The sequence below is a fragment of the Oncorhynchus gorbuscha genome, linkage group LG15 (genome assembly GCF_021184085.1).
Source record: "Oncorhynchus gorbuscha isolate QuinsamMale2020 ecotype Even-year linkage group LG15, OgorEven_v1.0, whole genome shotgun sequence".
Taxonomy (NCBI): Eukaryota; Metazoa; Chordata; class Actinopteri; order Salmoniformes; family Salmonidae; genus Oncorhynchus; species Oncorhynchus gorbuscha.
The window spans coordinates 34,241,740-34,265,155 of NC_060187.1; the positions used below are offsets into that span (position 1 = coordinate 34,241,740).

At 42.6% G+C, this 23,416-nt stretch overlaps 1 protein-coding gene across 1 annotated transcript in view; it reads right to left on the minus strand.

Annotated features, from left to right (window-relative positions):
- The window catches only part of LOC123997472 (ephrin type-B receptor 1-B-like), a 164,248-nt gene that overhangs the window by 112,700 nt on the left and 28,132 nt on the right, over nucleotides 1-23,416 (minus strand). The window contains exon 2 of the mRNA XM_046301748.1: nucleotides 20,313-20,997. Coding sequence (XP_046157704.1) covers nucleotides 20,313-20,997 — 685 coding nt within the window. The remainder of the gene's footprint in view (nucleotides 1-20,312; nucleotides 20,998-23,416) is intronic.

The window sequence follows — 23,416 nt, forward strand, 5'->3', positions numbered from 1 at the left end:
GACTCAGCCACAGAGCTCTCAGCAACGCTGCACAATCACACTGTGACTCTGTTTCTCTCTGACTGAGACACGCCACAACAGATCGGAAGATACCAGGGAGAGAATGCCATGAGAGAGAGTTCCAAACAGAGATAGATAAATAACTTAAATTCCAATTAATAATTTCCATTACTGCCCATGGTCATTATCATCCCTGCAGTGTTGCTTTGTTATATTGGCCGCATAAAATGCTCAAAATACAGTATCATACTATAACTGGATTGAAGATGTATGTTTTATATCCACCCACACACTCTCTCTCTCTCTCTTTCTCCTATTTAAGTGTGTGCTACTGCATAGTATGTCCAATGAAATGACATTGGCGCCTGACACTGGCTTTGATCCGGGCTCAGGCCAGAGCCGGTAGGTGAGCAGGATTAGAGTGGCATACCACTGCCACCTGACCTGTGAGCCACCAGTGGATGGAGGGATGGAGGAAGAGACAAAGCAGGAAAGATGAACAGAGATGAAGGGATAGATGGCCGGCCTCCATTAGCTCAGCAGATGGAGGGGATCAGGAGTTCACGGCTCTGCCTTCCCCTCTGCGCCCTGCAGAGAGCTGCTCATCAGAGGGATAGATACAGCCCAAATGAAGGGGGCAAAGGGTCACACAGTCGTCTGGATCCTGAGATGAGGTACACCATGTTACTGCTATTACAGTCTATATAGGGAGCTCTCTGTCATAACAGTCACTGAGACCACGATGAGAATCAGAGAAAGAGCCAGAGAACGATAGATAGGGAGAAAGAGAGAAAAAGAGTCCCACTGGGCACACATTGGTTGAATCAAACATTGTTTCCATGTCATTTCAATGAAATTTGGTTGAACCAACGTGACATAGACATTGAATTGTGCCCAGTGGGGTGGGTGTGTATGTACAGTACCTTCAGGAAGTATTCATACCCCTTGACCTTTTCCACATTTCGTTGTGTTAAAGCCTGAATTTTAAATGGATTTAACTGAGATGTTGGGTCAACAATACCCCATACACCAAACATTTATAAAAACATGTTTTCACTTTGTCATTATGGGGTATTGTGTGTGGATGGGTGCGAATGTTTTGACATTTGATATATTTTGAACTCGGGCTGTTATCAACAAAATGTGGAATATATCAAGGGATATGAATATTTTCTGAAGGCACTGTACATGCTTGAATGAGTGTGTCAGTGTGGTTGTGTGGCATCGCTTAATCCAGTTGCTTTCAGTCAGAGCTACCTGCCAAATATATTTCCTTGCAGATGAGGCCAGATGGTACCTAATTTGTCAAAAGAAAAGTATGCAATTGATACAACCACAAACAAGGGAGCAGACAAGTAAATGTCTGTCCAATAATGAGAGGTCAAAAGAAAATGATTTTTCTGAAAACAATGTAAACACTCCACATGTAAATTAAGCTTGTTTATCTAATTACAAATGACATTTGAACTTTTTGTGAAATAAAATAAGGGAAAGAACATGGTTATGTTACTGAACCCATTAGTATCAAAGGAATTCTGTCTCTCTTGCCTTACGACCCATTTACAGTAAACCCCTGAACAAATACTCACCACACAACTTGCACCCCTCCACCCCCATCAGCCCAGGGAAACTGGTCCAGCTTTTAGAGGCTATACAACTCAGTGCTCCATTTGGCACTACAGCTGGCCCATGAATAATTACTGTAGTGCAAGGCTATGACACATGGCAACAGAAGGAATAAGCAAATGCATTTTGTAGAGACAACATTCCTCCCCAAAAAAACTCCTCCACTCTGCTGCTGCTGCTCATTGGCTAAATAAGTGCCCAAGCTAGGGAGGTAGGAATCTTTAATGGACTGTCTCTCCGTCCACAAACCCCAGGAGGGGCCCAGTCTTGTTGATGTCCACAGCAGGGATGCCCAGGGGCCCAAACTGAATCACAAACAAAAACACGTGCCTGCACTTCAAAAACATGCCTCGCGGATATTAGTACCTGCTAGCACGCTCTGAGACATACAGGCACGTTCCATTACACTACACGCTATCTACTAGTCTCCTAGACTACACGCAATCACGCTCTCAGCTGGGTGCCACACACAACTTCAATTATTCAACACTAGCCCAGTTTGAGCCCAGTGTGGGTCATCATTTTCAGTGTTTCATCACATCTGTGGATAGTACTCCCCCTGCACATCCTTACCTTTCACATTAACTCATTACACATCAAACTGAATGTACAGAAGTGGGTCAAATCTTCTAATTGTATCTACTTCCTCTATGATAATGACAAGGTGGTAGATCACAGAATCATACAATAGGTTGTATTCACATAGGTTTCAATGATGCTATTGCTAAATTAAGCCCACCAGGTGCAATGAATGGACACCAACTTCACCACGCATCCAACTTACCTCTAAGTTGTTTTATTTCACCTTCATTTAACCAGGTAGGCCAGTTGAGAACAAGCTCTCACTCACAACTGCGCCCTGGCCAAGATAAAGCAAAGCAGTGCAACACAAACAACAACACAGAGTTACACATGGAATAAACAAACGCGCAGTCAATAACACAATAGAAAAAGTCTATATAGGGTCGTGAGGAGGTAAGGCAATAAATAGGCCATAGTAGCGAAGTAATTACAAATTAGCAAATTAACACGAGTGATAGATGAGCAGATGATGATGTGCAAGTAGAAATACTGATGTGCAAAAAAGCAAAACAGTAAATAAAAACAATATGGGGATGAGGTAGGTAGATTGGATGGGCTATTTACAGATGGGCTGTGTACAGCTGCAGCGATAGGTAAGCTGCTCAGATAGCTGATACTTAAAGTTATTGAGGGAGATATAAGTCTCCAACTTCAGCGATTTTTGCAATTCATTCCAGTCATTGGCAGCAGAGAACTGGAAGTAAAGGTAGCCAAAGGAGGTGTTGGCTTTGGGGATGACCAGTAAGATATACCTGCTGGGGCGGGTGTTGTTATGGTGACCAGTGAGCTGAGAAGGGGGAGCTTTACCTTATAGATGACCTGGAGCCAGTGGGTCTGGCGACGAGAGCATACAGGTTGCAGTGATGGGTGGTATATGGGGCTTTGGTCACTAAATGGATGGCACTGTGATAGGCTGCATCCAGTTTGCTGAGTAGAGTGTTGGAAGCTATTTTTAAAATGACATCGCCGAAGTCGAGGATCGGTAGGATAGTCAGTTTTACGAGGGTATATTTGGCAGCTTAATTGAAGGAGGCTTTGTTGCGATATTGGAAGCAAATTCTAGATTTCATATTGGATTGGAGATGTTTGAGTCTGGAAGGAGAGTTTACAGTCTAACCAGACACCTAGGCATTTGTAGTTGTCCACATATTAAATCAGAACAGTCCAGAGTAGTCATGCTGGTCGGGCGGGCTGGTCCAGGCAGCAATCGGTTGAAAAGCATGCATTTAGTTTTACTAGCGTTTAAGAGCAGTTGGAGGCCACGGAAGGAGTGTTATATGGCATTGAAGCTTGTTTGGAGGTTTGTTAACACAGTGTCCAAAGAAGGGCCATATGTATACAGAATTGTGTCGTCTGCGTAGAGGTGGATCAGGGAATCACCCTTTAGCAAGTAACATCGTTGATATATACAGAGAAAAGAGCCGGCCCGAGAATTGAACCCTGTGGCAACCCCATAGAGACTGCCAGAGGTCCGGATAACAGGCCCTCCGATTTGACACACTGAACTCTATCTGACAAGTAGTTGGTGAACCAGACAAGGCAGTTATTTGAGAAACAAAGGCTGATGAGTCTGTCGATAAGAATAGGGTGATTGACAGAGATGAAGATGGCTGCACAGTACTGTCTTAGATCAATGGCGGTGATGGTGATGATTTTGTTTATTACCTTGAGCGTGGCTGAGGTGCACCCACTCCGCACAGCGGAGAAGGTTACGGTGGGATTCGAAATGGTCAGTGATCTGTTTGTTAACTTGGCTTTTGAGGACTTTAGAAAGACAGGGCAGGATGGATATAGGTCTGTCACAGTTCGGGTCTAGAGTGTCACCCCTTTGAAGAGGGGGATGACCATGGCAGCTTTCCAAACTTTAGGGATCTCGGACAATATGAAAGAGAGGTTGAACAGGCTGGTAATAGGGGTTGCAACAATGGCGGCGGATAATTTTAGAAAGAGAGGGTCCAGATTGTCTAGCTCAGCTGATTTGTACAGGTCCAGGTTTTGCAGCTCTTTCAGAACATCTGCTATCTGGATTTGGTTGAAGGAGAAGCTGGGGAGGCTTGGGCAAGTAGCTGTGGGTGGTGGGGAGCTGTGGCCGGGGTAAGGGTAGCCAGGAGGAAAGCATGGCCAGCCGTAGAGAAATGCTTCTTGAAATTCTCGATTATCGTGGACTTATCGTTGGTGACAGTGTTTCCTAGCCTCAGTGCAGTGGGCAGCTGGGAGGAGGTGCTCTTATTCTCCATGGACTTTACAGTGTCCCAAAACATTTAGGAGTTAGAGCTACAGGATGCAAATTTCTGTTTGAAAAAGCTAGCCTTTGCTTTCTTAACTGACTGTGTGTATTGGTTCCTGACTTCCCTAAACAGTTGCAAACGCGGGGACTATTCGATGCTAGTGCAGTCCGCCACATGATGTTTTTGTGCTGGTCGTTTTTGTGCTCTATCTTGATGGAAAATGTTGTAGTTGGTGGCCTTCCTAAGACAGGATTCAGACACGGCAAGGACATCAGGGTTGGCGGGGGTGTGCTAAAGCAGTGAGTAAAACAAACTTAGGGAGGAGGCTTCTGATGTTAACATGCATGAAACCAAGGCTTTCACGGTTACAGAAGTCAACAAATGAGAGTGCCTGGGGACACGCAGGACCTTGGGTGAACCTCCACACCACCCGAGGAACAGAGGAGGAGTAGGATGAGGGTATGGTTAAAGGCTATCAAAACTGGTCGTCTAGTGCGTTGGGGACAAAGAATAAAAGGAGCAGATTTCTGGGCGTGGTAGGAAAGATTCAGGGCATAATGTACAGACAGGGGTATGGTAGGATGCGGGTACAGTGGAGTTAAACCTAGGTATTGAGTGACGATAAGAGAGGTTGCATCTCTGGATGTACTATTTATGCTAGGTGAGGTCACTGCATGTGTTTGAGGTGGGACAAAAGAGGTATCTGAGGCATGTTGAGTGGGACTAGGGGCTCCACAGTGAACTAAAATAATGATAACTCTCCTAAACAACAGTAGACAAGGCATATTGACATTAGAGTGAGACATAAAGGCATAAAGGCATATAAATCAAAGTTGTTGATTGGGAGAGCTAGCTAAGGCAACAATAGGTAATACAACAACAGCTAATCATCTAAGTAATATAAGGTCAAGTAGCCCTTTTATAAGAGTTTTTGCATTATATTGTCAAGGAAAAGCTATGAAAACCCAATCTGCACCAGCATGACGAGTAAGACAATCTGTACTGGGCTCCTGATGGGAAGGAAGGCGGGGAGAGTAGTGTGGTGCCTGGAGCGCTCTATCTCACCTGGTAGGTGGAGTGGAAAAACACACACTGAGATAGATGGCCCAGAGAGACACAGTGCATTCATCCACTCCTCCCAGGTCCAACAGAGGGACGTGTGGATCCACTCATCCCAGACTGGGAGCCTCCTCTGAGGCCTATGGCCCACCAGAGCCGGCCCCTGAGAGTAGGAGCTCTGCATCACCACCATACTACAGCCCCTGTCGAGCTCTGTCTTTCAGTCATTAGGCGGCTCATACTAACTCTCCATCATTCAGTTCCTGAGTCCTAGACACACACCGCACACTGAATGAACACATTTGCTTTGCACAGAAAGACACATGCAAATGCAAACAAACAGTGACGAGAGAGGTTTGAAGAGGAATCCTTGACAGTTGTACAGAAGAACAGTGGGTGAAGGTAGAAAGAAACTGAGAGCAGGCGAGACAGAGACATGAAGGAGAGGGAGGGTGGGGGTCAGAGAGCAAGACTGTTGCCATGGTGAAACAGCAGTCTATGTGCTGGCAGATTGAATAAATGACCTTGACCTTGTCATCTCATTTAAATATAAAATCTCTGTTTTGTGTGAAGGCCCCCCCAGATCTCATTTCAATTACCCGTCCTTGCCGTTCTGCGAATGCTACGCACGCACCTGTCTGCTTTTTCCAACCCTTGTGATCCGACAGCACATTCACAATTTAAAACGGCCCTATCGAAGAAGAGAGAGAGAGAGAAAAAAAATTATGTTAGAATAGAAGAGCAGAGCGAAGGCAGTTTTAAAGTCAGGGCCACGCTCTCTGTGGAGCAGACAGCCAAGGCCACAGAATGACACTGAGGAGGACATCCACAGAACAGAACCGAGGCTGCCAGGGTCTTCGAAGCTGAGCTGCCCGGAACATCACACGTCTCAGTTCCATGTCTCCCTGGGCCAGGCTCCGATTTCACTCTGTAGTAGCTCCACTGTTCGCCAGATTTGCTAGAGCCTTCAGAAGTCACAGCTAGATTAGAAACCATCTTGTGTCACCCTCGGACAAATTGTGTAAATAAACCATGTTTGGCATTCTTTTTTTTACTTAAAAAAAATAATACCCACCCACCCGACCATCTCATCCCCTTCGTTTCTCTCATCCCCTCTCTCCCCAGGCCACTCCCTGAACTGAAACATTGGAGCACTCGCTCGTTCAAAGAGAATCTTTTCAAACAGGCGACGTTTGTGGGCAGCCTCACCAGGTGGTCTTGGATGCAAAGCAAGGCAGTGGGGGGATCAATAATGTGTCAGAGACGAGAGAGGTCAAGTGCAGCGGTTTCTGATCGCACGTGATTATTTTCCATTCTGTGGAACTTTCTGTCCATCAACTCTGTCACATGTCCTGTGGTTACATTTGCTTCTCTCTGGCGGCTGGCTGTTATTCGCTGCAGACCCTTACACAGGAGTATCATTTTTGAGGCTGTCACATAGCTGAAAAGAGAGAACAGGAACTTATTAGTTCAGGTTCATGTTCATGTTTTGTCTACTGATACTACATTCTCATCTACTGCTCATATACATATATAATAATGGATTAAATAATGTAGTAATAACGGCTTACTGTACCTCTCTCCACTGATTTCCAAAGTGACCTGCTCAAAGGGTTCCAGGACTCTGCACACCTCCTCCACCACCTCCCATTCCTCTTGGGTCAGAGCATCTACCCTGACAATGGCCAGGGTAGAGATGATGGTATACTTTGACTCAAGAAACCGCTTCAACATATAAAATATTGAATTCCACCTTGTAGTGCAGTCTTGTTTAGCTCAGGCATCCGGATCTGGCGTTGTGTAGACTTAGTTTTTCAGCACCTACTGTGCTCCTGTGGATGTTTTCCTCAGCGGCTTTCACTTTGTCCACAGTGGGCTTCATCACCTTCAGAGCATCTCTAACAATCAGGTTGATTGTTAACACAACAGACCACTTTTCCATCTACTTGCCATTCTCTGGCCACTCTCAACAGTTCCTCTGCCAAGTTCTCTGAGGTGTGTCTGACGCTGAACTCAAAGCAGTGCAGAAGATAGCTAAACATCGAAAAATCTACAATGAAGTGACATGTAACCGAGCATGTAAGAAGTGGTTACATTTACATTTACATTTAAGTCATTTAGCAGACGCTCTTATCCAGAGCGACTTACAAATTGGGCTTGTTGTCCAACAGTCAGTGGTAAGACAAACTGCAATAGCTTGTTTGACTCTTTCCCACACTGAAGCCTGTGTGCTCTCGTACAGTTGTGGTATATGTGATTTTGAAAGGGTTGCTTGGAATTGTGTACATTGGTTTTAGACTATTGCTATAATTTCTAAAACCTCTGTCCTCCACGAAGACTGCATTGCTGTGGGTCGCGGAGTAGGCCTACTTGACTGAGTGGATACATCTCCACGTGTGGAGGTGCTTGCTCCACCACTATCACTAGCAGGACCGCTAGTTTCTCGAAGCTCCACTACAGCTAGCTTCACAGTTGGGTGGACAGTTCGCATATGCCGGTGTAGGTTGTGCGTAGAACCGGATTTATGAGATTTTCTTTTGGCAAATTTTACAGTGTGCTAACATTGTCTACATTATTAAAATGCATCCAAATGCTACTGTGCTTCCAACTCATTTTCCAGCTGTTGTTTTCACAGCTGTCCTTCCTCTCTCTCCTCGGCTGCTAAGTGTGTGTCTGTGAGTGAGTTGGCTAGGCATCTTTGGTTCATTGGTTGACAATGCGTGTCTGTCTACAGGAACAGGTGAGGCTGTTTGTCTGTTCAGACTATCAGAACTAATTTGTGCACTTGAGTATTTATGCCTATCTTATTTTATTCTTTTTTTTGTTCTTTGAATTAATTCTATTAATTTAAATCTTTTGATTATTCATATCTTCATTTTTTTAAATGTAGATTAATCTATTATAAATAGATTAGGCTCTTCTGGTATGTGAGCCGGCAACCAACGTTCACCTACAAGAGCCCACTCTTAGAGCAGACTCGTTCGCGAATGACCCCTCACTACTACGTGTACTGTAGTGTAATTGCAGCAAAGCTTGCTGTAATCATGCTGTTAAATAGTACCGCTCTAGCCAGCAGCACACATGGCGCCAAATAGTTTATTTTAGTTCAGTTTATTTTACTACAGTTTATTTTACTACTTGTATAACAGTAGCTAGCTACAAAAGCCAACTGTAGTTATGCTTGTAGTTACAATTACTATTAGATTGGGAGGTAATGAGCTGTTATCAGTTTATTTTACTATTGTGGTTGTATTCAGTGACTTGCTAGCCAAACATCAGATATAGGCATGTGTAGCTAACTAAATTCTCCAGGGTATGTTGTTGCATTTAGCTAGTATGCTGTTAGCTGGCATCGCGCTATTTTGCATGGTTTTAGCTAGCATAGTGTTAGTTAGGACACGTGGCCGAATTTGCACATGTGCTGGTTAGTTAAAGTGTGTTTAGTTAGCATGGTGCTAGATAGCCTGTGGTCGGAATTGCAAATGGGCTGATGAAAGCTGCTTGTTGACTAGTTTGGAAATAGTTTGACAGCCTGCATAACAGTACAAAGGAAAGATGTTTGCTAGCCATGCTTCTAATTACTATTGGGTTTAAAACCCTTATTTTTTCCAAAATGTTTGATTTAAAAACCTAGCTAAGCATATTCTAATGATTAATTAGCCTAATCTTGCAAGTAGCAATGTTAGTAAGAAGTAATATTTTGTTATTTTACAATTGTTAGTTTGGGTGTAATGAAATGTTATGTTAAACAAACCATGTTAGAAAAATGAACTTTGTTTACATTATTTTTTAGATTCTTGGAAATCCAAAAGCATTCATCCGTCAATGGATGAAGTGGAACCGTAAATACTGCAGATTTGACACATCAAATCAATGCATCCTTATTACAAATTGAAGCATGGACATTATGCATTATGACATTATGCAATACCTGTCCATTACCATGAATCCATCAAGACTGTCCGTGCACCTTTTAAAACAGAAATAGCACTCAAGAAGCATTTGACTCAACATCGAAGAAATGTTCATGAAACAGTTACTGCTTGCATAAAATGTGACCTTGGTCATTTTTCTGAGCCCTGTAATGTTAAGCAGTACTTTTCTCATTTGAGAAGAAATTTCAACAATAAGGATTATATGCAAGAAGAGATTCAGAAAATAAGTCCTGACTGGGTAACTGGGTAAATGCAGCAATGATGACTACTTTCTCATTAAGAAGAAAGGAGATTGTGGAAGATGAGCCCCTTGTGACATCAAATCTCGATGGCCAGCGCTGTTCAGACAGATAACTGCTTATTTAAAATCTGCAAAAGGTCCAATAAGATTTTCTGTGATTGTTGAAATTAATAATATACAGTTTCTCATACTTCAAGAGCTTGACTCAGACTTTTGTGCATTTTGAGATGAAGGTGATTAGAGGACACACCAAACTACATAAGATATTAATGTAATATTCTTTCCAAAAATGTATTCCTTTTATCTGTAGTGCTCTAAGGCTGGGTGTAAAAATCATAACTCCGACTGCTTATAGGTCACACAAATGCAGGGTTCTATACAGTGTAAGTGTATCACTCATTTTTTAAAGTAAATTATGGCTATAAACCATTGTTGTTTTCAAAGTATTTCTGTCATTTATTTTCATAGATTGTTAAATAAAGTTAAGGGATTCAAGTCAATGAGGGCAGTGGCACTCACAGGCTGTCAAAGATACATTTGAAATTTTCCCAACTGAGACTTTGCTAGTTTATGTTTCCATGTTTCCTAGCTATGTATATTTTAAATCACATGCTTCTCAGTTTTCAGTTTTAGTTTCAGTTTAAACTGCAATATATATTTCCCCCAAATCAGTATAAGTACTGTACTCCGTTACCATGGTAACCCTTTGGTCTGAAAGTAGCAGCGGATAATTTTAATCACTTTCCTACATTAAATGTTGTGGTTTTTTGTAAAGTTTTGTAGCAATGTAATTGGCTATTTTGCTTGATGGCCTTAGTGCCCTGGCTGATTGTTTTGGTGCGCTGGCAGATTAGGCACCCTTGTCCCTAAAATTCCTTCCCTGGTATGTTATGCTCTTCAAACAGGTTGCTCTGGAGTTCATGAGACTGGTGTCTGTGGACCTCAAGACAACATAACCTTATGCTTTCTCCCAGAGAGTGAAATTTCCTATGAATCATGATGGACTGTAACGTTCAATGGAGTCAAGTTGAATGTCTGTCACCATGGGAATGTCTATCACCATGTCACCATGGGGCGGCAGGGTAGCCTAGTGGTTAGATCATTGGACTAGTAACTGAAAGGTTGCAAGTTCAAATCCCGAGCTGACAAGGTACAAATCTGTCGTTCTGCCCCTGAACAGGCAGTTAACCCACTTTTCCTAGGCAGTCATTGAAAATAAGAATTTGTTCTTAACTGACTTGCCTAGTAAAATTAAAATAAATAAATACAAATCTGTGAGTGTGATTATAACACACAGGCCCAATCAAATGTGAACCAGAATTAAAGTGGCACTGTGAGGAATTCCAAATTATATACAAAAGCTGCAATTTATTCTTATTTAAATATAAAAAGCAATTTTGATAGGACAATTAATCCCTACACCATGCAGTGCTGACTTTGGCATTTGAACAGGAATTGCAATCAGTTTTGCTTCAACATTGCTCGTCAGTGGGTTTGCGACGGTCCTTCTTCACACAAACTTTGTATTTTAGGCTGTGCTTTTGTCTAACAAATTAATTGCTTATTGCTGGGAATCATTGTTCTATCAAAATAACTTTTTATATTTTTTAAAATATCCAGAAATAAAGTTTACAGCTTTTGTAAGCTGGTCACTTAAAAAGAAAGTAGTAGAGGTGGAATTCTACACAGTGCACCTTTAATATAATGAATGTTGTAGAAAGAGCTGATTGCCAAAACAGCATTAAATGATAGATGAGGCTTTACATGGTTTTCCCCCTCATTTTCAGTGTTGGATGACCATGGCCCTTCGCAGCACTATAGTGGACAATCAATTGTTTTTTTTACAAATGGAAAAAGAACAGACCATGTTTTACCTCAACTAAGAATGCATTTTATCTAGACCTGGGAGAAATCATGGTTGACTGACGTGCTTAAGGAGCATGCTTGTTTACTGGCACAATGCTATTGACCACTAGTCTACCTGCCACATCACTTGCCTGCATCAATAAGCAACAGTACATTTGCAGACAGTGTCACAGAAAAATTGTATTGGAGGATGTTTTGTAGGGCAATGCCTCTAATCTTTGCCTATTTTTGTTCTGTTTTTCAGAAGACAACGGATTCTGAAGAAGTCACCCGCGGAGTGAAAATCGGTATCCTTGTCGTTGTGGATGGAGCTGCAGCAGATGACCCAATGCTAGCTGACAATGTGGATGTTGCCCTTGTGATAGAAGAGCAGGTGATCATACATGAGCTTCACAATGTCCCAAATGCCTTTGCCACTTTGATTGGGATTCTTTATTGTCTAAACATGGATTACCCAAAATGTTTGAGGTCCACTTTCGAGGTAGTTCAGAAAATGTTCTTGAAGATTGGTGCAGAAAACTGAACAGCAAAAGTGCACGGGCTGAAGAACAGTCTTCTTTGTTAAGACAACTATTTGCTGTGTTTTTGTTTTACTCGCAGTAGAGTTAATTCCTCAGACAATGATTCTACTATAAAGGAGGGGCTCATGAGACCTGTTTGAGTCAGTGGTCTGGCATAGTGCCTCAGTCTCATGACGCGCTCTCCCGACAGAGTTTCCTCGCTTTCCAGTGCTTTTTCTGAAGACAAAGGAATTCTCCGGTTGGAACATTATTGATGTTTAATGTTAGCATCCTAACGATTGATTCCATACAGTCCTTTAGAAACATGTCAAATGATGTAACGGAACTTTTCAAGTTTTTGTCTGGATGAATTGTATTGTGTAACATGATGTCCTACGAGTGTCATCTGATTAAGATTATCAAAGGTTAGTGATTCATTTTATCTATATTTCTGCTTTTTTTGTTTTTTTGTTTGGATAGAAAAATGGCTGTGTGGTTTTTCGACTTCGCGGTGATCTAACATAATCATATGTTGTGCTTTAGATGTAAAGCATTTTTTAAATTGGACATGATGGGTAGGTTAACAAAAATATATATTTTATTTGCTGCATTGGACTTGTTAATGTGTGAAAGTTACATACTTCGGAAAAATATTTTTGAAATTCGTGCGCTGCCTTTTCAGCGGTAGAAATGAAATGTTAACGATTGTTTAATGACTACCTCATCTCTGTACCCCACACATACAATTATCTGTAAGGTCTATCAGTTGACCAGTACATTTCAAAACACAGACTCAACCACAAAGACCATGGAGGTTTTACAATGCCTTGTAAAGAGGGGCATCTATTACTAGATTGGTAAAAAACAGACATTGAATATCCCTTTGAACATGGTAAAGTTATTAATTACACTTTGGATGGTGTACCAATACACCCAGTACCTACAAAGATACAGACATCCTTCCTAACTCAGTTGATGGAGAGGAAGGAAACCACTCTGACTTCACCATGAGGCCAATGGTGAACAGTTGAAGTTTACAGTTGAAGTTTAATTGAAGTTTAAGTTTAATGGCTGTGATAGGAGAAAACAGGGGATGGATCAACAACATTTTAGTTACTCCACAATACTAACCTAATTGACAGAGTGAAAAGAAGGAAGCCTGTGTGAGGGAAAATTGTATGTTTGTGTATCAGATCAATGCTGCTTTTATAATAACCAATAAGATAGGTTCATGGAAGTGACTAATCGATCGTGCATGGAGGAATCCTCACTATCAGTATAAGTAATTTGGCAGTAGACCCAGAACATTGCTGTATGTGAACCAAAAGGGGTATCTCAGTTTCAAAGTCTCAGTTTGGAGAGAAGAAGCCTTGTGAGGTATTGGTCAGTCACGTGCAGAAACCAAAGTTAATGATGAATAACGAATCATGTAAATCATGCTTTTATTACTTTTTTGTATAGCCATATATAAGAAAAGTGATGGAACTGCCCCAGGGGAGCTCCCGACCGACGTGTACTATGGTACATTAACCTGTCTGAGAACGGGGTTCGTTCCGCTAGCGGAACCCCTCGCCAACAGCCAGTAAAATTGCAGGGCGCCAAATTCAAACAGAAATCTCATATATCAAATTTCTCAAACATTCAAGTATTAGTCACCATTTTAAAGATACAATTCTCAATAATCCAGCCACAGTGTCTGATTTCAAAAAGGCTTTACACAGAAAGCTCCACAAATGATTGTTAGGTCACCAAGTCACAGAAAATCACAGCCAATTTTTCCAGCCAAAGAGAGTTGTCACAAAAAGCAGAAATATATATTAAATTAATCACTAACCTTTGATGATCTTCATCAGATGACACTGATAGGACTTCATGTTACACAACACATGTATGTTTTGTTCTATAAAGTTCATATTTATATCCAAAAATCTCATTTTACATTGGTGTGTTATGTTCAGTAGTTCCCAAACATGCTGTGATTTTGCAGAGAGCCACATCAATTCACAGAAATTCTCATAATAAACATTGATAATAGATACAACTATTATACATGGAACTTTAGATAAACTTCTCCTTAATGCAACCGCTGTGTCAGATTTCAAAAAAACTTTACGGAAAAAGCATACCATGCAATAATCTGAGTACGACGCTCAGAGCCCAAAGCAATATCCGCCATGTTGTGTAATCAACATTAGTCAGAAATAGCATTGTAAATATTCACTTACCTTTGATGATCATCAGAATGCACTCCCAGGAATCCCAGTTCCACAATAAATATTTGATTTGATCGATAAAGTACATTTATGTCCAAACACCTTCTGTTAGCGCGTTTAGTAAACAAATCGAAACTCACGAGGCGCGGACAAGTCCAGCGGAAAGGTCGGACAGAAATTCCCAAAAGTTATATTACTGGTCGTAGAAACATATCAAACGCTGTATAGAATCAATACCTATCCAAACTCTGTTGCGTGAGCAAAACTCATGTGACCACTTGACGCGATGTTATCGTTCTGGCTCATTTTTCAAACTAAAAGCCTGAAACTATGTCTGAAGACAGTTGACACCTTGAGGAAGTGACAGGGAAAGGAATCTGGTTGATACCACTTTAAATGGAGCAATGGGAGGCTATGGAACATGGAGTTTTCAAAATAGAAGCCTAGAACTGCAATAACAGTTATTTTATACTCACAATCAAATCAAATCAAATTGTATTTGTCACATACACATGGTTAGCAGATGTTAATGCGAGTGTAGCGAAATGCTTGTGCTTCTAGTTCCGACAATGCAGTGATAACCAACAAGTAATCTAACTAACAATTCCAAAACTACTGTCTTATACACAGTGTAAGGGGATAAGGAATATGTACATAAGGATATATGAATGAGTGATGGTACAGAGCAGCATACAGTAGATGGAATCGAGTACAGTATATACATATGAGATGAGTGTGTAGACAAAGTAAACAAAGTGGCATAGTTAAAGTGGCTAGTGATACATGTATTACATAAGGATGCAGTCGATGATATAGAGTACAGTATATACATATGCATATGAGATGAATAATGTAGGGTAAGTAACATTATATAAGGTAGCATTGTTTAAAGTGGCTAGTGATATATTTACATCATTTCCCATCAATTCCCATTATTAAAATGGCTGGAGTTGGGTCAGTGTCAATGACAGTGTGTTGGCAGCAGCCACTCAATGTTAGTGGTGGCTGTTTAACAGTCTGATGGCCTTGAGATAGAAGCTGTTTTTCAGTCTCTCGGTCCCAGCTTTGATGCACCTGTACTGACCTCGCCTTCTGGATGATAGCGGGGTGAACAGGCAGTGGTTCGGGTGGTTTATGTCCTTGATGATCTTTACAGTTTCGGAAACTTTAGAGTGTTTTCTATCCCAATCTGTCAATTATATGCATATTCTATCATCTGGTCCTGAGAAATAGGCCGTTTACTTTGGGAACATTTTTCCAAACATTAAAATAGTGCCCCTTAGCTTCAAGAGGTTAATCATGAAACACGCCCTTCTTCCCGAAGATATATTTATTTCGGTCTGTGCGATGAACTGAGAATCCAGCTGGCTGGACCGATTCGGACAGTATATCCCGAGAGAGCCATGTTTCCGTGAAGCAGTATGTTACAATCCCTGATGTCTCTCTGGAAAGAAACCCTTGCCCTGAGCTCGTCAACTTTATTATCCAGAGACTGAACATTAGCGAGTGATATCCTCGGAAGAAGTGGGTGGTGTGCGCACCTCCTAAATCGGACTAGAAGATCACTCCGAGTACCTCTCCATCGCCGTTGTTGTTTTGGGTCTGTCACGGATCCTTCCGGTACTGCTGCTCATTCCATTCACCAGCTCCGGAGTTTTACGTCACCGGCCCTCTAGGTGTCACTGAACTGGATTCATTACCAACAACCCCGGACTGTCTTGTCTCATTACGCACACCTGGTTCCCATTCCCCCTGATTAGTATGTGTATATATATTTGCCCTCTGTTCCCCATTGTCCTTGTCGGTTATTGTTACCATGTCCGTTGGTCTTGTGAGCACCTGTGCTGTTGTATCGGCTTCCATGCTACGTGTTATTGTGCACTTGTTTTACGGGACTCGTCCCGTGTATTATTTAGAGGTTTACACCTCGCATCTTGTTTGGGTGGAGAAAATAAAACCCTCATTACGTATTCCTGCACTTGTCTACTATCATTATACAACTTGACAGAGTCGGCTTCTGGAATCAGTTCAGTTGCCCTGGTGGGTGCGAACAAAGGATCTGCTTCGGGAAAGTCGTATTCCTGGTCGTGATGCTGGTAGTGCTGGTGAGTTACCGCCGCTCTGATATCCAATTGTTCTTTCCGGCTGTATGTAATAACACAAAAACAATTCTGGGATAACAATGTAAGCAATAATACATTTTTAAAAATACTGCCAAGTTTCCTAAGAGGAAGAAACGAGGCAGACCTCTGTTGGCGCCAATTTCACTTATGGGTATGCTTGTAATCGTTAAGGGCTGGGGAGTTTTCAGGATAAATCCGTTACAGAATGGAGCTAAGCACAGGCAGAATCCTAGAGGAAAAACAGGTTCAGTCTGCATTGTACCAGACAACGGGAATTCACCTTTCAACAAAACATTAATCTAAAACATAAGGCCAAATCTACACTGGAAAGGGTTGTGAATACTTTCTGAAGGCACTGTATTTTCTCTCCCTTACACCCTCATCTCTCTCTCATTCTCTTGTCCCTATTTGACCTTAATCTTCCCTTAGGACTTATAAATGGCATAGCCCCATTCTCCACCAGACCTCCCAAACTATCACCTTCGGTGGTGCTATGCCTACAGATTCCCTCTCCATAGAGTAAGAGTGAGTGAGAGGAATATCGAGTGGCGCCATCCAATTCTGTGTTCCATTTGGAGACCAGGCTCTGAGGAGGTTGCTGCAGAATGCCAAATGAAGTGTGTGTCTCTGTCTGTGACAGTGACAAACTGCCCTCAGCCCCTTGAGTGGCTTTGCCCTCTCTCTGTGTCCCCTGTCCTGTCCCCTCCACAGCAGGCAAGGGTGCCAGTGTGCCCACCTGTGCCAGCCCTGCCAGCTGATAAATCGGGCATCTTGCATAAATAACAACCCCTGATAAGTTTGAGTATGAGCAGTCAATCAAGTTGCCAGTGAATCTAGCATCATCTGCTTCAGCCTACTGCATGTTAAATAACTTTATTTGAATATTTGAAATATTAATGCTAATGTGTCTGGAAGCCAGAGAGACCTGGTGCACCTCTTCATTCTGTCCCTGCCTTGTATCTATATGCAGAAGCAGTAGTATGGTGCCTCTGGTGCAAGAGAGAGGTGCATTCTGGGATGGCTTAAAAAGGGGCTATGAAGTGAGTCAGACATCAAGGGAACTGGCCATTGGAATAGTGCACAGTAGTGAGACGAGAGTTCGCTACCCATCTAATGAATAATGAATGTGTGCTGTACCGATGAGGCAAACAGTCACACAGGATGTGGAACACTAGGTTACTTGACACTTTCAACATTACAATAGTTTCTGCTAATGTCACCAGCCACTGTGTAGACCCTTTGGAACAATTTAAGAACACTTCCACAGCAAATAATCAACCATCAATGTGAAACCTGACTGATTTATATAGAATTTGTACTCTGCAGAATCTATATTTTATAGTGCCCCTGTGGCGCACAGTATCTACTGTCATTGAACAAAGGAACTGAATATAAGTCACCGCATTTATATTCTGAGTCTATGGCCTCTCTCATGATCTCTCCTGTGTAATATATTCAGTCAGACCAACCATAGCGGGCGGCCTTGACCACTCTTCTTCACTGTTTTTTTTCTCCTTCTCTGCTCTCATTCTCTCTCCAATCGTGTGCATTGAATAGATATGAGGTGAATTTAAGCCTGTAGCGAAGTGATCTGGGTTGAACCTACTTGGCCAATTAACATGTAATAAGAACACTTAATATCATTCAAAGACATATACACATGTGCACCCCCCACCACCTCCATCCCCCTCGCTCCAGCTGCATAGATAAAGGGAGGTGGGAGATGTAAAAGGGTGTGAGAACAAAATGGATTAAAGACTCGATCGAAAGAAATGATTGGATACCGCGAGAAGATGGAGCGAAAGGACCTTTTAGGAAAAGGATAAAATAAGAAAAAAATATGGGAAAGAACGTAGGAGGACAAGAAAAAATAGATTCTAATATGATGTGGCGAGGCAGAGGGTACTAGCCTTTTTAATTTGACAAGCAGAGCCAATTTCCATGATTAATTATGCTGCTGAGCGCTGAGCTGATCTATGAAATTCTTATTAAATACCTGACAGTTGCAAGCTTGGTGGAGGCCACGTGTCAGCACAGGGCCAACACACGTATTTACTGTAGCATTCACCATTAGCCTTCTCTCTGTGTGTCTTTCCCTGTCTTGTTCTCCTTCTTTCTCTCTGCTCCGCCCCTACTTCTCTCTCTCCCTTTATCTCTGTCCCTCTTCTCCTCGCTCGCTTTCTATACTATTCTCCCCCTTCATCATCTCATTCCTCATACAAGTTTTTATTCACACAAAGATTTTCTCAAGAGTGCCACTATGGTCCAATGATTGGCAGGTGTGGATACTGGTGGCAGGTGGCAGTTTCTTTTTGCACTATGATGTGGGGGTTTCAACAGTAAGCCGGCAGTTATCACTACACCATCAGGAAGCCCCGAGGTTGGGCTGGGTTGGATCTTGTATGGAGAGCAACTGGAGACCTAGACGGTCAGCCGGACTTCAACTCACCACATCTCTCCAGCAAGCAGTAGCTCTCCTATCCTATTCTCTGGCAAGCCACAAGGTGTTGATGAGCTGTCATCACATCTTATTAACACTTCTGGGGCTGGATTCACAAGGCTTTTTGTAATGATAAATGAGACTTTCATGAAGCACTCCAAGGCCTTTCCAATGTGTTGGACTACTCACAGTCGCATATCCCCAGCAGTAGGCAGTGACAAAAATCTAAAATGTCTCAACGTTCTGACAAATAATTAAACATCAGAGAGATATTTCATGTAGGTAATGCTAACATACTGATGCATGATTGAGCATATGAGCAGATGGACTGAAAAAAGTATCCTCAGAACCAAACCCAGACATAAAGGGATCAGGCTGCTAATAAAACACTGCAGAGCAGGGCCAAGTCTTGCTTTTAGAGCAGCACCATGTCACAGTAACCCAAATAAACACCTTTAGAATCTGTCACTTAGAAATGTTCTGACAAGCTTATGAAAAAAACATTCCAGTGGCTACACTTCTTTTTTCAATTATGAATCTGATCCTTTATTGTCACATACATCCACTCTCATAGACATAGTGACACTTTCATAAACATGTCTTCACTATTAGATGACACATACCTTACCGTCAGTACAGTAATCAGCTCTTGCTGTACCACTCTTTGACTGATCTAAATGCTCACCTCAGAGGCAGAACGAAGTCAAGGACTTCCCAGTCAAAGACTCCACTAGGTCATCTGTGAAACAGGCTCGACTCCATATTATCTATATTATTGATCAGCGCATATGGCTGCCGATCAATCTTATCTGGTCTCTATACATGCAGACTGTGAGAGAATATACAGTAGGAGTCAAAAAGAGTGTGTGTGTGTGTCCTGAATGAGGTCACTACTGTAAGTAACGTCAGAATGGAACACATCAGATGTCCTTCTTCTATGAGACAAAGATAAAATCTGAACATAGTGCTGGGGGAGGAAAACATGCCATGCAGGTAGCTCACTGTAGATACTGCAGTGGAAAATCCAAAGAGCTAAACCTATCAGAAAAGGTTTATGGAAAACCTAACTTAATAACTTTGTTGGCATGATAATCAAATTACTCTATAGAATAACCAACAAGCTATCTCAGCATGAGAAATACCTATAGTTGTTGGTTAGTTGCCCCCCGTGCTTCTGACTGGTGCAGACAAAACGTTACCCTTTCGGTTCCTTGATGTGAAATAATTATTAAAATTATGAACTTTTCAAATGATATGCCTGCTGCAGGTCAAATCAGTCTTCCCTCAGTACAGTCTTTGATTGTCTGGCCGCCCACATAGCTATCCCCTGACAGCAGTGATTGCCAGACAAAACAAAATATTTTCTGCTCCTTACTTTGTCTATCATCACCACGGTTTCCACAGTGAGACACAATGCCTTCAAATTTCCAATAGGACAGTAAGACACAGTAACACAAAGCGTGATAGGGGATATTATGAGTGAGGAGAACTGATCTCACCTCTACAGACATTGCCGTTATCCGGCTCAAAGCCAGCCTTGCAGGTGCAGCTCCCGATGGGAACCATCCACTCCCCATCTCCATTGCAGTACAGCTTGATGGGCACGTCCACCTCCTCTGAGTTAGCGATGCATGTGCCTCTGGCGATGACCAGTGAGGTGCTCTCGGCGCCCGTCATCGTCTCTGGGAAGATGGCAAAATTCTGCACAACGCTGGGGCATTTCTTATGGAAGACACGTACTGACAGCAGGGACATGCAGGCCCCGTAGTCCTGGAATGCCAAGTAGAACCCATTACGGGAGAGAGGGCCAAAGCTCCGCACCTCCGTGTTGACCTTCATCAATCGTCCACCAAAGTCCACTTGGGAGAAACTCTCGTCGGCCGCGATGGTGTCCACCTTCAGGTAGGGAGCTTCCATCCAGAAGGAGGTTCCCTTGGTGGTGGCGATGACCGAGTCTGTCTCGTAGTAGTAGAGGTTGAAAGTCTCCTTACAGGAGCCGGGGACACTAGGGATGGAGCTGCAGTCACGTACGGTGAAACGCATCTCCACATAGACACGCTGAGCCCCTCGTCTGTCGATGAAGGTTGTGAGGAGCCAGTTGTTCTGGCTGGGCTCGAACACGTTACACACCTGGTAGGTCCTGATGGTGTTGAGGTTCTCATCGTAGCCACTCACCTCCTCCCACTGTGGAGAACAGACAGACAACAAGTTAGAGCAAGGCTTCAATCAATCAGCAAGTCCGTCCAAGTCATGGAGAGAGAGATTAGTGATAGTGAGAGAAACCGAGAGTATGGCCCTGCATATGTTTTCCCTTCATTTCCCAGTGTATTAATATACCTCTCTGAACGCTGGTATTGGCTGTTAGCGGCCCACAATCCACTCAGACACAGCCAGTCTACCACAGATAAGTGGCCCAACTGAAATCAATCTTGCGCAGGCATGACTGAGCAAGGCCTCGCCACATTAGGACATTTGGTGCATTACAGACGCAGGATTATACAAGGTATTGAATTAAAGCCTTAGAGAAACGATGGCCCATCGCATCAGAACGAGCTGCCTAGCTAATGGAGTCAGCATTTAAAGCAGTACACACACGTTAGGGGGCTGTGAGCCAGCCATAAAGCACTGATAGGCCTTAAACACAGTCAATGCTTTCCCTACACCATTAATTCACACATTACCATTTATGGGACGGACCAGGATCACTGCTACTGTGCATTAATACCACTGGTCAATTCTTTATAATCATAACAGAAATGTTTGTGTGTTTTGTGTAGGTGTGTGTGTGTGTGTATGTGTACCTGTTTGATGTATATGTGCAATATTATGATGTACTGTTGGTACATGGTATGACGTTGAAAGGCCACTTCTCCACAGGAGAATTACCATGGACCACTGGATGTGGATTGGCCATAGCAGCCCACAGTCTGGCAGATGATGGAATGCATGAATACAGAAACACTAGTGGAGAGTACCCGACACACCATCATCCCTGAGAGCTATTGTTTTATCCAACTATCCAGGCCTTCTTTAGGGAGGTGAGATAGATACACTGTCGTGTGTGTGTGTGTGTGTGTGTGTGTGTGTGTGTGTGTGTGTGTGTGTGTGTGTGTGTGTGTGTGTGTGTGTGTGTGTGTGTGTGTGTGTGTGTGTGTGTGTGTGTGTGTGTGTGTGTGTGTGTGTGTGTGTGTGTGTGTGTGTGTGTGTGTGTGTGAGCAATGGACGAGGGTTGTGTGAAACAGAAGGTAACGTGGTGAGTTGTGGCTACTGGGGAGCACTGAAGCGGTGCATTGTGGGAGATCCTGTTGAAACAGCGGCCAGGAAGAGGACTAGATCGCAGAGAGCTGAGATGATTAATGAGTTTACGGAGAGCCCTGACACAAATTAAACCGTATCTTTTTTCTCAGTGTCTCTCCTTCGCTCTGCCCCTCTTCCCTGGGATGACCATTCATCAGAATTAGAGCGACCTGTCCCTTTCAACACCAAGCAGACATTAATACAGCCAGATTCCAGCCATAGAGAGCGAGCGAGGGGTAGGGGTGCTCAGCACAGCTAGAGCAAAGCTAAGGGGACCCTCCATGTCTCTACCATCCACAGATGACCTATTTTCACAGCATTCCAGACTAATGCCTGACTATGTGTCTGACAGCAACATTAATTTCAAGTGCTGTGCCACAACAACTGTGCCAAGCATCCACTGTCCTGACAATGTTCCACACACAGGTGTTCAGAGATGATAGATAGTGAATTAGAACAGGTGTTTGCATCTCTTCCTTAAGCTGTATTATTGAAATATAGCCATGTGGGAATCGTGTTACAAAGGTGTGTAATAATGAGACTGTTTTGATTGTGATGTTTTTTTGTTTCTTAATGCGTCTTCATGGGTCATACCCTGTGTGGAGATACTGATGGTTTGTCGGGACGGATGGTTTGTTACGTAAGGGGTTAGGAGAACTAACGTACCAGATTAGGAGAATTAAAGTAGCAGGTTAGAAGAACTAACATAGCAGGTTAGGAGAATGAACGTAGTAGGATAGGAGAATTAACGTAGCAGGATAGGAAAATTAACGTAGCAGGATAGGAAAATTAACGTAGCAGGACAGGAAAATTAACTCCAACTCTCCCCGGGACCGTATAAAATAAATAACCGTTGGTACCAAACACCAATCAAACAGCTTGAGCCGAAACTATCTCAGGGAATCCTACTGTCCTGGAATTCACCATAGTCTCAGGCTCATAACCCCTATCGCTATTCAAATCAACAACAAAAAATATTGCAACGTCCCTTATGAAAAAAGATTGCAGTCAGAGTGCGGTATAACTGTGGTATACTGCAGTATACTGTAACTGCAGTTAGAGTGCAATATAATTGCAGTTATAGTGCAGTATTACTGCATTTCAACAACAGTACTGTAACGGCGTTCTTCGTTTGTTGAAAGAGAGTCGGACCGAAATGCAGCGTGGTGGTTACTCATGTCTTTAATGAATGAATCGATACATGAAATAACTATACAAATACAAAAACAACAAACGGAACGTGAAATCTAATTACAGCCTATCTGGTGAACACTACACAGAGACAGGAACAATCACCCACGAAATA